This window comes from Vombatus ursinus, unplaced genomic scaffold (assembly GCF_900497805.2).
Source record: "Vombatus ursinus unplaced genomic scaffold, bare-nosed wombat genome assembly UNPS02015175.1, whole genome shotgun sequence".
Taxonomy (NCBI): domain Eukaryota; kingdom Metazoa; phylum Chordata; class Mammalia; order Diprotodontia; family Vombatidae; genus Vombatus; species Vombatus ursinus.
In genome coordinates, this window is record NW_020954953.1 from 7,084,732 (window position 1) to 7,098,270 (window position 13,539).

Consider the following 13,539-nt stretch of genomic DNA (forward strand, 5'->3'; position numbering starts at 1 on the left):
ATGCTGAAGGCAGGGCAGCTCTGAATCTGCAGCTTGATTTTCAGTATAGTGCAGGCTTCTTGTCCCTTTGGGGACCTTAGGTTATTCTTTGGTAAAATTATCTTTTGTATTTCATTGAGTCCATCCAGCTCATAGTAGAGAGCATGCCCTGGCTCAAGAAAGGCTCGAGTTCTAGAGGAACTGCCAGTTTATACAGTGTAGTACTTGATTCCTTATGACCTTTACCTATGGGTGACTCAGGTGTTGGAACCGTGTTCTAGTTTCTAAATGGGCAGTTCTTTGTTCATAGAAAGTTCACGGAAAGAATTTTGGATTCTAATTCTGATCTACTTTTTTGTCCTCACTCTGTCTCTGACACTGAATGTGTGCCCCTAGGCAGGTCACTTAATCACCCTGTCAGTTTTCTCATCTGTAAAATGGAGGGAGTTGTACTTCATACCATCTACCTCATAGGGCTGTTGTGAAGATTGAGTGTTAAACTGAAAGCACCATTTAAATGTGAGTCATTATCTGATATTATTGAATAAATATATGATATTATTGAATAAATTCTGTACAAATTAAAACTTTTTCTGTGTCATATGTATCGATCTCTACATTGAAGCCACGGCAATTCCTACAATTGCATAACATCTGTAGTTTAAATTTGATCATTTGACTCCAACTCCTTACTTACCTTAGATGCAGTGCTATTTGTGATGTGTTGTAGAAGTCATGAGTAATGGGAAAAGGGGACAAGATTTTCTTCCCTGTACTTTATTGAATCAAGAAGGAAAGATACCTAACAAAGGGTACAACCGTGATGTATGTATATGTGGATCCTGCAACTTGTCTGTGAACCAACCTACTTTTTAGGAACAGCTGTTTAAATAGCCACCTTTTTAAAATGTCGTTTTATTTTTATTTCTCCACAAATGTCCAGTGTAGGGATGCTATCTTGGAAAGAACTGAGAGGTGGAGAGATTAGAGTGATAATGAAGATAAAGAACAGAGTTAGAGTATGTAAGACATAGGAAAAGATGGAATGATACCTAGGCAGATGTCCTCCTAGAGGGAATTGCCTCTAAAACAGAAGCTTCTAGGTAAGAACCAAATCACAGAGAGATTCCAGATAGCCAAGTTGTGACTGGACTCAGTGTATCTCTGTACCTCAAAAAAATTCTTATAAAAAAAACCCCACAAAACCTTTTCTTTAAAACTGGGTGAGGTTCATCAAATTTTCAATTACTGGTTCTAGTACAGTGGCTTTTGAAAACTCAGTATCCTTGGTGATAATAGTAACTCATATTTGTTATACAGTCAGTTCTACTGTGAAGTGGCATGAATTCCCAAAAATAACTGTGCTATGCAAAATCTTAAAATAAAAACTGTAGGTTTTATGGGGAAGATGGGGTTAGGAGCACAGCACTCAAAAACTTTGTCAGTGACACGTAGAAAAAAGTAGGAACCTAATAAAAATGTAGTCCAGTTTTATATGTGTTAAATAAATGGTTAAGAAATACATTCATAGGGGCAGCTAGGTGGCGCAGTAGATAGAGCTCTGGCTGGCCTTGGAGTCAGGAAGACCTGAGTTCAAATCCAGCCCCAAACTCTTGAAACTTACTAGCTGTGTGACCCTGGGCAAGTCATTTAACTCCAATTGCCTCATCAAAAAAAAAATACATTCATAGACCCACATGTACAAAAATATTTATAGCACCTCTTTTTGTGGTGGCAAAGAATTGGTAATTGAGGGAACGCCCATCAGTTGGGGAATGGCTGAATATATGGTGAAATATGAATGTAATGGAATACTATTGTGCTCTAAGAAATGATGAGCAGGCAGATTTCAGAAAAACCTGGAAAGACTTATATGCAAAGTAAAATGAGCAGAACCAGGAGAACATTATATGATGATCAACTGTGATAGACTTAGCTCTTCTCAGCAATACAGTAATCCAAGACAACTCCAAAAGCCTCATGATAGAAAATGCTATCCACATCCAGAGAAAGAACTATGGAGTCTGAATGCAGATTAAAGCATATTATTTTCACTTTTTTTTCTCGTGGTTTTTCCCTTTTTTTCTTGTGGTTTTTCCCTTTTTTTCTGATTCTTCTTTCACAACATAACTAATGTGGAACTATGCTTAATATGATTGTACATGTATAACCTATATCAGATTGCTTTCGGTCTTCAGGAGAGCAAGAAGGGAGAAAAGATTTGGAACTCACAGTCTTATAAAAGTGAATGTTGAAAACTATCTTTACATGTAATTGGAAAAAATAAAATACTGTTAAGTGGGGGAAAAAAAGAAATACATTCATGTTCCATTAGATAGTGGTGGTGCCCACTACTTCAGACTACTGCTGGAGATTCCCAGACCAGGGCTGGGGCATCACAAGAGTTGCAGCTTGTGAGTTACTGTGAAGTGGTACACGCTGTTTCTTACGAAATACAGAACAAGTGAATATGAAATTCCCATTATGCTCAAATTGTTCCCTAATATAACTATCATGTTGGAACAAATTGACATTTTCACAACAAGCGTTATAGCAGAAGTATTTCCCTAAGCTTTTCAGAATGCTTTCCTTTGCAATAGGTAACACAAGTGCTGTTACTACCCCATTTTACAGATGAGAAAACTGAGGCATAGAGAGGTTAAGATATTCTCATAGGGTTAACTCAACTAGTAATATAGGATATAGACAGAAAACTGGAAGGGATATTAGAGGCCATTCAGTCCAACTGTCTCATGTTACAGATAAAGAAACTGACGTCTGGACGGGTTAAATAATTTGCCCAGGGTCATACAGTTAATAAATACGTAATAACAAAATAAAGTGATAAGTAGCGGAGCTGGGATTTGAACTTGTCTTATTTGTTGGAGCTCGGACTTGAATTCCAATTTCCTGACTGCCTCTCTCCATGACCCTGACCCTGTGAGTGAATCCTTGTAAACTTAGGTGAGAAGACCAGACTTTCACTGAGCAAACAAAAAACCAGACATCATCAGAGATGGGTTTAGCACAGTGTACGGAGTTAATGATTCTGGATACAAACTGAATTGCAACTATTAAAAACATTTCCTTGTTGTATGTTTTTATTTTGTGTATTTCATCATTTTGCTATTTTTTTCTCCTTTTTTTGTTTCCTTCACACTTTGCATTTTCTTTGCATTAAAAGTCAGACTCTCCCCTTTATTCCCCATAGCTCCAGGCTATGAAAACTCTGCTCAGGATCTAATAAGGGAATAAAATGATCGGAGCAGGTTGTCAGGCCCCCAGCCTTGTCACTGGTACATAATTTAATTTATACCATCAAAGGGAAGCGTATGTGTATTTCTATTTTCAGAACAATAACTGGAGTCTACATTGTGAAATGTAAAATGTAAATCCTTTATGCCAGGGTGATTTGTTCAGTAGGATCAGGAAATGATGCTGTGTAACTGACTCTTAGCTCTTTTTTTTCCCCTCCTTTTTCCTCAGCTAAAGCCATTTCTTCTCAATTCAGGACCACTTTCTACTTATAATCAGCAGTTATGGCTGACGTGTGTTATTCAGCTGGATCAGTCAGATGGTAAGAGGACTGATTGGGGGACAGGTTTTCTTTCTGTAAAGCATCATGCTCTAGTGCTACAGAGACTTAAAATGGCCTTCTTATGTGGGAAAACATTACATGGAGGGGCAAAATCTAATTTCACTGTTCGTGAAATAATTTGCTTTTGAGTGTATTGTAGTTGATAGCTGTGGGGATGGGAGTGTATCTTTCAAATGCCATTTGAGACACACTCAATAGCACCACCTTGAGATCACTGGGGCCCTTTGCAATTTATCATGCTGGTGACCATAACTGAGTCAGCTAGCAAGATTGATGTCTGTGGTGGGGCCTGACAGCTTATTGACGGCACTCCTTTTTCCCTTCTGTTTCATTTTCCTTTTTGTAGACACTACAATCCAGACAAGCTTTTCTATGACTGTGAAAGTAGATGGTGTGACCCAAGGTGCAAGCAAGACATTTGTACATAACAAAGTTCACAATCGGACGAGGACCCTCAGCTGTGCAGGGGTATGTGCTAATGATCCTAAATGGGAATTGAATCCTTAATTTCATTTGTTCCTTGTATATGGTGTTCCATCTCCTGCCTACATGTTTTTTAAAAAAGTGAAAGTCATAGGACCCAGGTTAAGAAGCCCTTCTATTTAAGTTTCTTGGGGGAATGTTTTGTCTTTGTCTTTGTTTCCCAAGGGCTGAGGACATACTTTCCCACACTTAAAAGCTTCATATTCTGATCTGTTCTAATCAACAGAGTTAACTGGCTTGAGACATAAGTAGGAAGGCATACTGTACTATCCCGGAAGTTTTTATCAATGACTTGTGTGAAGATAGAGATAGCTTTCCTATAAATTTGCAAGGTGAAGTTGGGAAGGATAGCTGACACGCTGAAAAACCAGCATTGCAACTTTCTTTCAGTGAATTAGCTCTGAATCCCTACCCTGCTTTTTTTTTTACTAGTAAAACTCCTTTTCCCATAAACTTTTTCTTCTCTTTAAGTATCCGTCTTAACCCCCTTAGTCTGTTACAGACTTAAGCAAATATCACAGTTACTGGCTATACAATTTACTAGTAGTGTAACAACACAAAGACGTATTTAAATATTTCAACGATATATTAGCTATAAGAAAGATCACAGCCTACTTCTAACCATTAAATTCAGCTATGGATTCCTTCCCGGACACTGGTGCCATGGCCCACCATTGAATTCTCTCAGGATGACAGGTAATCTTCCAAATTTTCTAGATAGATTTTCCCCAGCTTGTCTTCTCCAGAGGAGGAACCGAACTCTGTTCCCTCAAAAGGGGTTTCAGTCTTAGGTGGCAGTCCCTCACAAAAGAGGTTTTCTTAGTTCCTTCCCTCTGTGCCTTACACACTCTCTTTCCAGCTGTGGCAGTTCACTGTCACCGAATGACAGTTAAATTGTCTCCCTCCAGGATGCTATTTCCTCTCTTGAAGATTCAGTAACAGTATCCAAAGCCTCATTGAAAGAGGCTGTCGAAGCTGGTCCTCTATCTACTCTGTTTGCAGCCCAGTCTGCTCTTCACCCTCAGCCTGAGTTCCTTCATGAGGAACCAGTCATTATTGGGCCTCTCTGTTTTTTGAAAGTACTTAGACTGTATTTCATGATCTCCATGTCACCAGACCAGCTGTGCTAGTTCTTCTTGATCTCTCTGGAACTTTTCACACCATTGCCTACCCTTTCCTCCTGGGTATCCTTTCCTCGAACAAGTTCAGAGATACCATGTTCCCTAGTTTTGTGACCCCTGGAAAGTCACTTAACCCTCTTTGCCTCAGTTTCCTCATCTGTAAAATGATCTGGAGAAGGAAATGGCAAACCAGTCTAGTACCTTTGCCAAGAAAACCTCAAATGGGGTCATGAAGAGTCAGACATGACTGAAATGACTTAAACAATAACAATTCACAGCTTGTCCTTTTTTCCCTTTTTTTTTGACTACAGATGTGAGTATCCTTGGCGAAGTGCTCCATCTTTCTTATTGGCTTTAAATCTCGGCCCTGCTGAGCTGTGGGATAGATACAAACCTACAGACATACTGGGGCTAAGGTTAAGAACTCTTATTCTTAATTTAACATAATAAAAAACCCAACACACTTGGTAAATAGGCCCTGGTTATTCTCATGTGGCTTTTGTTTTTGGTGTAGACTAGACAATCTAATGCAGGTCAAGATATAGGATGGTATAGCTCGGGGAACTCAAGATGTTGCATTCTAATAAGGGAGACAAAATCAGCAAGCTTGGAACTAACTCCTTTTATAATCGCCAGAGTACATTTAGGTGAAAAGGTCAAGCTGGGGCTAATTAATTAATTGTGGTAGTTTGTTGATTGTTTACCTGTTAGACTTTCAGTCCTTCTGCATCCTACTGCATTAATGTATTTATGCAGTGTGTAGAGGCGGCATGGGATAGTGGGTAGAGAGTGGATTTTGGGTTTAAGAAGGCTGGAAGGCTAACGGTTCACGACGAGATTCTGGTGCACGTTGGATCAGAGTTTCTTAACCTCTCAGTACTCTAAGCACTTCTCTAAGACTTTCAGTTCCAGAATGGTTACTGGTTTGTGTTGGTAGAGGGAGTTTCCTCACCGGGAGTCTCTACCAAAAAACTCCCCAACTTCCGATTTATGTGAATCCTGGTATCAGGAGAGACCGTCTAGTCTCACCCCTTCTTGATACATGAATCCCTTCAACAGTATCTCTGACAACTGTTCACCTAGTCTCTGCTTGAAACATTCCCCTGATGATTTTTAAATGTGACTGTTCTATTATTTCTAATTTTTAGAGTCTGAGCCATAAATGCTGTCATTTACACTTTTTAAAAAGCCACTGTTGTCCTTTCTTCCAAAATTTAGACTTAAGGAGATGTAACAGTCATGTAGAAGGGGGGGGGGGGGGGGGGGGGGAAGGAAGGTAGAAAGGAACAAGCATTTAAATAGCACATACTGTGCTAAGCACTTTACAAACATTATCTCATTTGATCCTTATGACAACTCTGTGAGGTAGGGGGTGGTGGTATCACCATTTTGCTGTTGAAGAAACTGAGGCAAACCAAGGTTGCTTGACTTGCCCAAGGTCACACAACTAGTAAGTATCTGAAACTGGATTTGAACTTACATCTTCCTGACTCCAAGCGCAGTGCTGTATACACTTCACTACCTTGCTGCCTCTCTTGGAGCTGAATGTCAGTCACTGTGTTTCTTCTTTGCTGTTCTTCCTGCCAATTCAGTTCTGATCCTCTACCTTCTCTTTGAAATTTGACTCTTCACGAGTCCCCTTGCCTATAAAGTAGATCTTGGGGACGGCAACTTGAATTAGCCAGGACTTCTTTTATTTGCAGAAATGTGCTGAAATCATTGTGGCTCACCTTGGGTATTTGAATTACACTCAGTATACTGTCATCGTGGGATTTGAGGACGTGAAAGCTCTGAAGATCCCCATCAAAGACGTGAACTTCACAGTAAGTACGCCCGTGTAGCACATATCCCCACTGAGCTCCACTTTCCTGTGGGGCCTTTTGTAGAATTGAACTGTTAACAGTGTCTGAGCTGGATTGATTCCAGTCAGCCAAAAACATCAGGGAGGTAAGGGTATTTTCCAGCCTAACTATAAATTCTCAGGTCCTGTATAAAACACCACAGCAACTAGGACTTTGAGAAGGCAGCATTGGCAATGGAAGCTTTGGTTCCTGGACTGGAAGTTTAGTGTAAGAAGGAAGGGTAGGATTATAAATTTAGGAGGAAGGAAACAAAGATTTATTAAGCACTTACTGTGTGCCATACTAAGTGCTGGAGATATGAATACAAAGAAAAAGAGAGACAAGACTACATACCAAATGGGGCTGAAAAGGGGAGGTATATATATGGGGGGAAGGGTGTCAAGGGCCTGGGATGAAAATGAAGGTGTCCAGTGTGTCCAGCATGAGAGAGAGCCTGGTTTTGAAATCTGAAAGCTAGGAATGGACCCAGGACGGGGGAATGAAGGACAGCTTGGGTTCCTCCACAAAATGGAGGCATTCACAGGTGGGAGAAGTGTGGGAGGGCCTTACAGAATGACCTTCTAAGGTGAAAGGGCTCCTGAGGTAGGCTCCAGGTTATGGAAAGTTCCAGAAAAGGCTTGGTTATAGAGTTCAGGAATAATGTATTGTGTTTTTTTACCTAGATGTTCCTTTGAGATCTTTTTACTTCCTTTAAACTGTGGTGTTTCCCTGTTGAAATCTCTGAGTGAAGAAATTAGGAATTTGATCTGCAAGTAACTCTGAGCTCATGTTGGCAGCAGCTCTAGAGGAAAGCATAATTGACTCCCCTGGTGGCCTCTGTGGCTTTCCTATGCAGGGCAGAATCTCTGAAAGTTAGATAAAAGCATTGGAAGAGCGGTGCCTAGCAATTAGCCTATTTATTCTGTGAGGTGTTTTCCACTCAGCCTGCTTCGGGATTCCTTTACTCCAAAAGGATACAATTAGACCAAGAAGATTGTGTTGGGGATTGTAGTGATACAGGATGACTCAAAATATGAAGTAAAATACTGATTTCAAGGGATCTTCAGGCACAATGAAATGAGCTGGTTCTCTTCCCTCAAAGAGTAAAGTGAAGAGTTTCCTGTAGTTTTTAAATAGCAAAAGGACTTTGAAGCTGGAGCTAGCAAATTGACTGACACCTCTCAGGGTTTAAACACTAAATTTTCTGAAATCTAAATATTCCATGGGAAAATATTCTTTTCATTTCTATTCATTTCAAAACATTCATCCAAGATAATCTTTGAAGTTCAAAAGTAAAAGGAGAAAATCTATTTCTGCAACAGAAAGGACTATTTCTAAGTTCTGATCCTGACTCTAACATTAATGAGTTGTATGATTCTAGGCGAATTATTTAACCTCTTTGAGCCTTTCTTTGTCGATCTGTAAAATAAGTCCCTTCCATTTCTAATATCCTCTGAGTTCAGGCCGACAAGTGAGGACCTAATTTGTATTCCATGGAGTTGCGATGCTGTATTCTGGTGTCCAGAGCCCAAGTGAGCACAGATAACTAGCTGTTCTTACCCTTTTATTTTGCATCCTCCCCAGGTTCCAGACACAAATGAACAGTCAGCTGAGGCGTTGTGCTTGTGTACCCAAAGGAACCAGTTCAGACTGACTACTAGTTCCCATTACAAAGGAAGCTGCTTATTGGTGGAAAGTTAGATGGAGGAAAACATTCTTAAAATTCGGGGTAAAGGGAAAAAAAGATGACAAACCCAAGAATTCATGGTATTTTTTAAAATGTGTAATAAGTGCAGTTCTCCAGAACAAGTACCAACAGCACTGCTCGCTGACTTTTTTCTCCTGCCTGCCTTCTCCTTCCCCTTCACCATCCCTTTTCTTTTCTATATCTCTCCATTAAGTGAGCAGTTGGAGAGAAATTAGCTTCAACACTGTTACTCTTAAAGTCGAGTATGTAAAATAAAAGCAGAACATGTTACCCTTGCATGGTTGCCTGCTCCTGAGACAGGAAGCTTCTGACTTGACTTTTCCCATTTTTTTTTGATAGGAAATTTTGATTCTCATTTCTTAAATGTAAGAAATGTGATGCTAAGCACCTTTACAGAAAATCCATGGTAGTTAATGGTGACACTTCTCCCATTTACTAAGTATTGGTGATATCCTCCAAGGTATGACTGTAGTAAGATAGCTACTGCGCAGGGGCAGCTAGGTGGTGCAGTGGATAGAGCACCAGCCCTGAAGTCAGGAGGACCTGAGTTCAAATCAGGCCTCAGACCAAACACTTGACACTTACTAGCTATATGACCCTGGGCAAGTCACTTAACCCCAATTGCCTTAAAAAAAAAAAAAGGAAGAAGATAGCTATTGCACTTGGGTTTGTATAGCTCAGATGCATTTGGTATTAACTCATTACAACTGTATGGGTGGTGTTGACCTCTGTGGTTGGGGGAGACATTGGGTGATTACTGGAGGCAGTTTGGCACCGGAGCTGGAGTGCTGGCCTCACAGTGAAGAAGGCATGGGAATTAATTCACCTCTGGCACGCAGGCTGCGACCTGGCAGGTCACTTAACCTTTTAGTGCTCCAGCCTACTCTGTAAACAGACTATAAGTTGCACATTAAATGACACTTTGAATATTAACATATATTCACTGAGAGTTCCCTATATCAGTGAAATTCTAGGTCCTGGAATGGAAGTTTAGTGTAAGAAGGAAGGGTAGGATTATAAATTTAGGAGGAAGGAAACAAAGATTTATTAAGCACTTATTGTGTGCCAACCACCATACTAAGTGCGGAGGATATGAATACAAACAAAAAGAGAGACAAGACTACATACCAAATGGAGCTGAAAAGGGGAGGTATGTATATGGGGAGAGGGGTGTCAAGGGCCTGAGATGAAAATGAAGGTATCCAATGTGTCCAGCACGAGAGAGAGCCTGGTTATGAAATCTGAAAGCCAGGAATGGACCCAGGAGAGGCTCCACCATCCCACCCTACCCCCCCAAAAAAAAGAAAGAAAAGAAATTTGGTGATCAAACAGAGGATTAGCTGCAGTCCTGCCTTTTGCACTGGTGCCAGAGTGTCATGCAGTAATATCCTATTTCTAAAAAAGGTCCATATAGCATCGAGCCAGTATTTTCATTTTCAGCAAGGTCTCTATTTGCATTAGCATCTCTGCCGTAGCAGAGTACCTCTGTTCTCTCCATAGGTTTTTGTGACACTGCTACTAAATGGGGGCAGCCATGTCAGGAAGTCCTGTTCTATTATGCCAAGTGGCCGGATGCTGAGATTTTTGGCCAATGCTTACTGGTTAATGAAGGAAGTTATTTGTCTTCTGAAAGGGCAGGCAGAGTTCATTTTCTGGTGAAATGCTTAATGTACAAATGCTCTTAGTATATAGAAATTTAAATAATGCCACATCCACATGAGAGTTGATTTGCCAAAGATTTGCAGTGGAAAGAATGCTGAATTTGGAGTCAGAGGACCTGGTTTTCCTACCAGCACTGCCTCTTAAAGCTTGGCAATCTTAGACAAATTGCTTAGACCTTCTGGGCCTCAGTTTCCTCATCTGTAAAATAAGGGAATTGGTCCAGATGACCATAAAAGCTTTTCATGTTCTAGATCTGTCATCCTATGAAATACCATTCTTTAATTATTTTCAGCTACAGCAGTTAAAATTTCTCTTTTTTTCCCCTTTACAGTGGAGGACTTACAATCCATCTTTTTCACAATTGGAAATTTGGTTCCGATTTGTCTTTGTGGTGTTTACATTCATCGTCACTGTAAGTGCTCTTCGTCTGTCAACCTGTATTTGAAAATTCTTCCAATGAAGATAGAACTAGTATAATTAGTGATTAAATAAAAAAAAACTTAGAAAAGTATAACTGAATACCAAATGGTATTTTGTAAAATATGTTAGTAGATGTTTAATATGTCTGGTAGCAAACTGCAGTTTGTTAAGGAAAAGAGTACCCTCAAGTAATAATAGGGTACCTATTAGTAAAGATTATGGTTTAATATGGGCGTAGTTACTGGAGAGGCAGTAGGGCATAGTGGATAGAGAGCTGGCCAGAAAGATCTTGGATCAAGCCCCATATCTGACATATATTATCTGTGTGACCCCAGGCAATTAATTTAACCTCTCTTTAAGACTGTAACTTATAAAGAAGGGGCTGACCTGCACTGATGGAGGGAATTTCCTTATTCGGGAATTTTCTGTAACAGTGAAATCACAGGTCCAAACCCTATCTTCTACCTCTGTCCCTTGTAGAAAGGGTTCTTAATCTGTGCTCTGTGTACTTGTTTTTTAAGTATGGTATATATAGTTTCAGTACAATTAGTTTCCTTTGTAATCCTATATATTTTATTTTAGGTATTTTAAAACATTATTCTGAGAAAAGGCCTATAGGCTTCACCAGATTGCCAGAGGTCCATGACACAGAAAGTTCTATGATAAGGGTCCCTTTCATCTTGAAATCTATGGTTCTGTGATTCTGTGATCTCTAAGGTTTCTTCTCATTCTAAATCTATGGTCATAGGCTACAGCCTTCAGAGTTGGAAAGGACCTAAAACTGCTGTGTGAGTATGTGATAGGACTCTGTCATGTTGGATATCCCCTTATCATCGAACTCATTTGGTGGCAGTTGTTTGGGATATGAGCAATAGAAACCTAGCTTCTGGTGAACTCCTCGCTTGTAAGGCTTATTGTAAGAGTAATTCTAATGAATGCAGCAATGCTCCTGATGCCTCCTTGGTCAGAAGTGATCACTTTGGCCTTCTGTACTTGTGACTAAGCCGTAAACCAAGGCCTGTGCAGGTGTATCTCATTTGGCCACATTAATAGATGCTCAGTGTCCTGGTCAGACCACATCTGGAGTAATGGGTGGTACGTTTTGGAGAGGACATTGACAAGCCAGAACATCATAATGATGAGGCTCATATAGCACTTTAAGGTTTCAGAAGTTCCTTCAACAGGGCTGTGAGGCAGGTAGTACAGCTATTATTAACTTCATTTTATAGATGAAGAAACTGAGGCTGTACGAAAATAAGTGACTTTCCATGATCATGCAACTAGTAAGTACATGAGGCAGCTTCAAAGCCAGGTCCAACTCTGATTTTGTAGCTGAACCCACTATTCCTTGCTATCCAAATAAGGATGATCAGGATGATAAAAGGACTGAAAATCATGCCACACATGAGGCATTGAAAGGCAGGTAGAGTGAGTTAGAAATTATATTGTAGGAAATAAGAATCCACTGAAAATTTTGATTTTATTTTGTTTCTGATTGACATCATCATTTTCTCTTATTGGCCCAGTGAAATTGGTGCCTAATGGAAATTGTTAGAGACTATTTTAAAAAGCAGAACAAAACATAAACCATTGTCCTCATGGTCTTTGAGTTTTTGATTCCATTAAATATATCCTTTCTATGCTATGTTTCATAGAAAAGACTAGTGAACAATTTTTTTTAGACTGTGGATTTCCTTACCTCTCACGTGAGGAGAATGGGCTAGATTTCTGAAGTTCCTTCTAGTTCTAATATTGTGTATATGGAGATGTAGTTTTGGGACTCTCATTCCCTAGCTGCAGATATCATACTTCTTTTGATGAATCCCAGGGCCAATGAATGTAATAGCTTTAGTATTTTTAATATAAATCATATTGATTCTACAGTTTATCTAACTATAATAACAAATGTTAAACTAAGAATACAAACATCTTTTCTTAACCAGAAGCTACTCTTTAAAAGTGACATAACTATATTTTTATGTATTAATTTAAAATTGCATTTTAAACACTTAGGCGGAAAGAAAATGATTTTATACAGTATCCACCCTAGAGAGGCCGCGTAGTGTAGTGGGTTGGTCATTTGGAGACCTAGCTCCCAGGCTCAAGCTCTACTTCTGACTTGCTGTAGGACTTTCGGTAAGTCCATTCCCCTCTCTGAGTCTGTTTCTTCAAGTCTCAAGTGAAGAGGCTGGGTTAGATGATTTCTGAGGTTTATTCCAGCTCAACCATTGTATGTATGTAGGACTTAGTGGTGGAAGAGCGCTGGTTTTGGAGTCAAGAGGTTTGGATCCCAGCCCTGCCACACACTTCCTGTGTGACCTTGAGCACATCACTTAAACCTCCTTGGCCTTCAGTCTCCTCAGTTTTAAAATGAGGTGATTGGACTAGATGGTATGTGAGGCCCCATTTAGTTCTACACCTGAGACCCTGTGTGATCGTAAATGTCACACCACAAAGGTGAAGTATACTGGCTAAAAACCACCAGCGTGCTCCTGTTAGCGCTCCCCAAGATTACCTTCACACCACAAAGGTGACGTGTACCAGCTACAGACCACCAGCATGCTCCTGTTAGCGCTCCCCAAGATTACCTTCACACCGCAAAGGTGACGTGTACTGGCTACAGACCACCAGCGTGCTCCTGTTAGCCTCCCCAAGATTACCTTCACACCACAAAGGTGAAGTGTACCGGCTGTAGACCACCAGCGTGCTCCTGTTAACGCTCCCCAA

The 13,539-nt window shown here is 40.1% G+C and overlaps 1 protein-coding gene across 2 annotated transcripts in view; it reads left to right on the forward strand.

Moving 5' to 3' along the window:
• Positions 1-13,539, forward strand: part of LOC114031464 (transmembrane protein 181) — a 90,954-nt gene that overhangs the window by 56,290 nt on the left and 21,125 nt on the right. For both annotated transcript variants that reach the window (XM_027846534.1, XM_027846535.1), the window contains exons 4-7: positions 3,466-3,556; positions 3,924-4,045; positions 6,885-7,004; positions 10,724-10,804. In XM_027846534.1, coding sequence (XP_027702335.1) covers positions 3,466-3,556; positions 3,924-4,045; positions 6,885-7,004; positions 10,724-10,804 — 414 coding nt within the window. The remainder of the gene's footprint in view (positions 1-3,465; positions 3,557-3,923; positions 4,046-6,884; positions 7,005-10,723; positions 10,805-13,539) is intronic.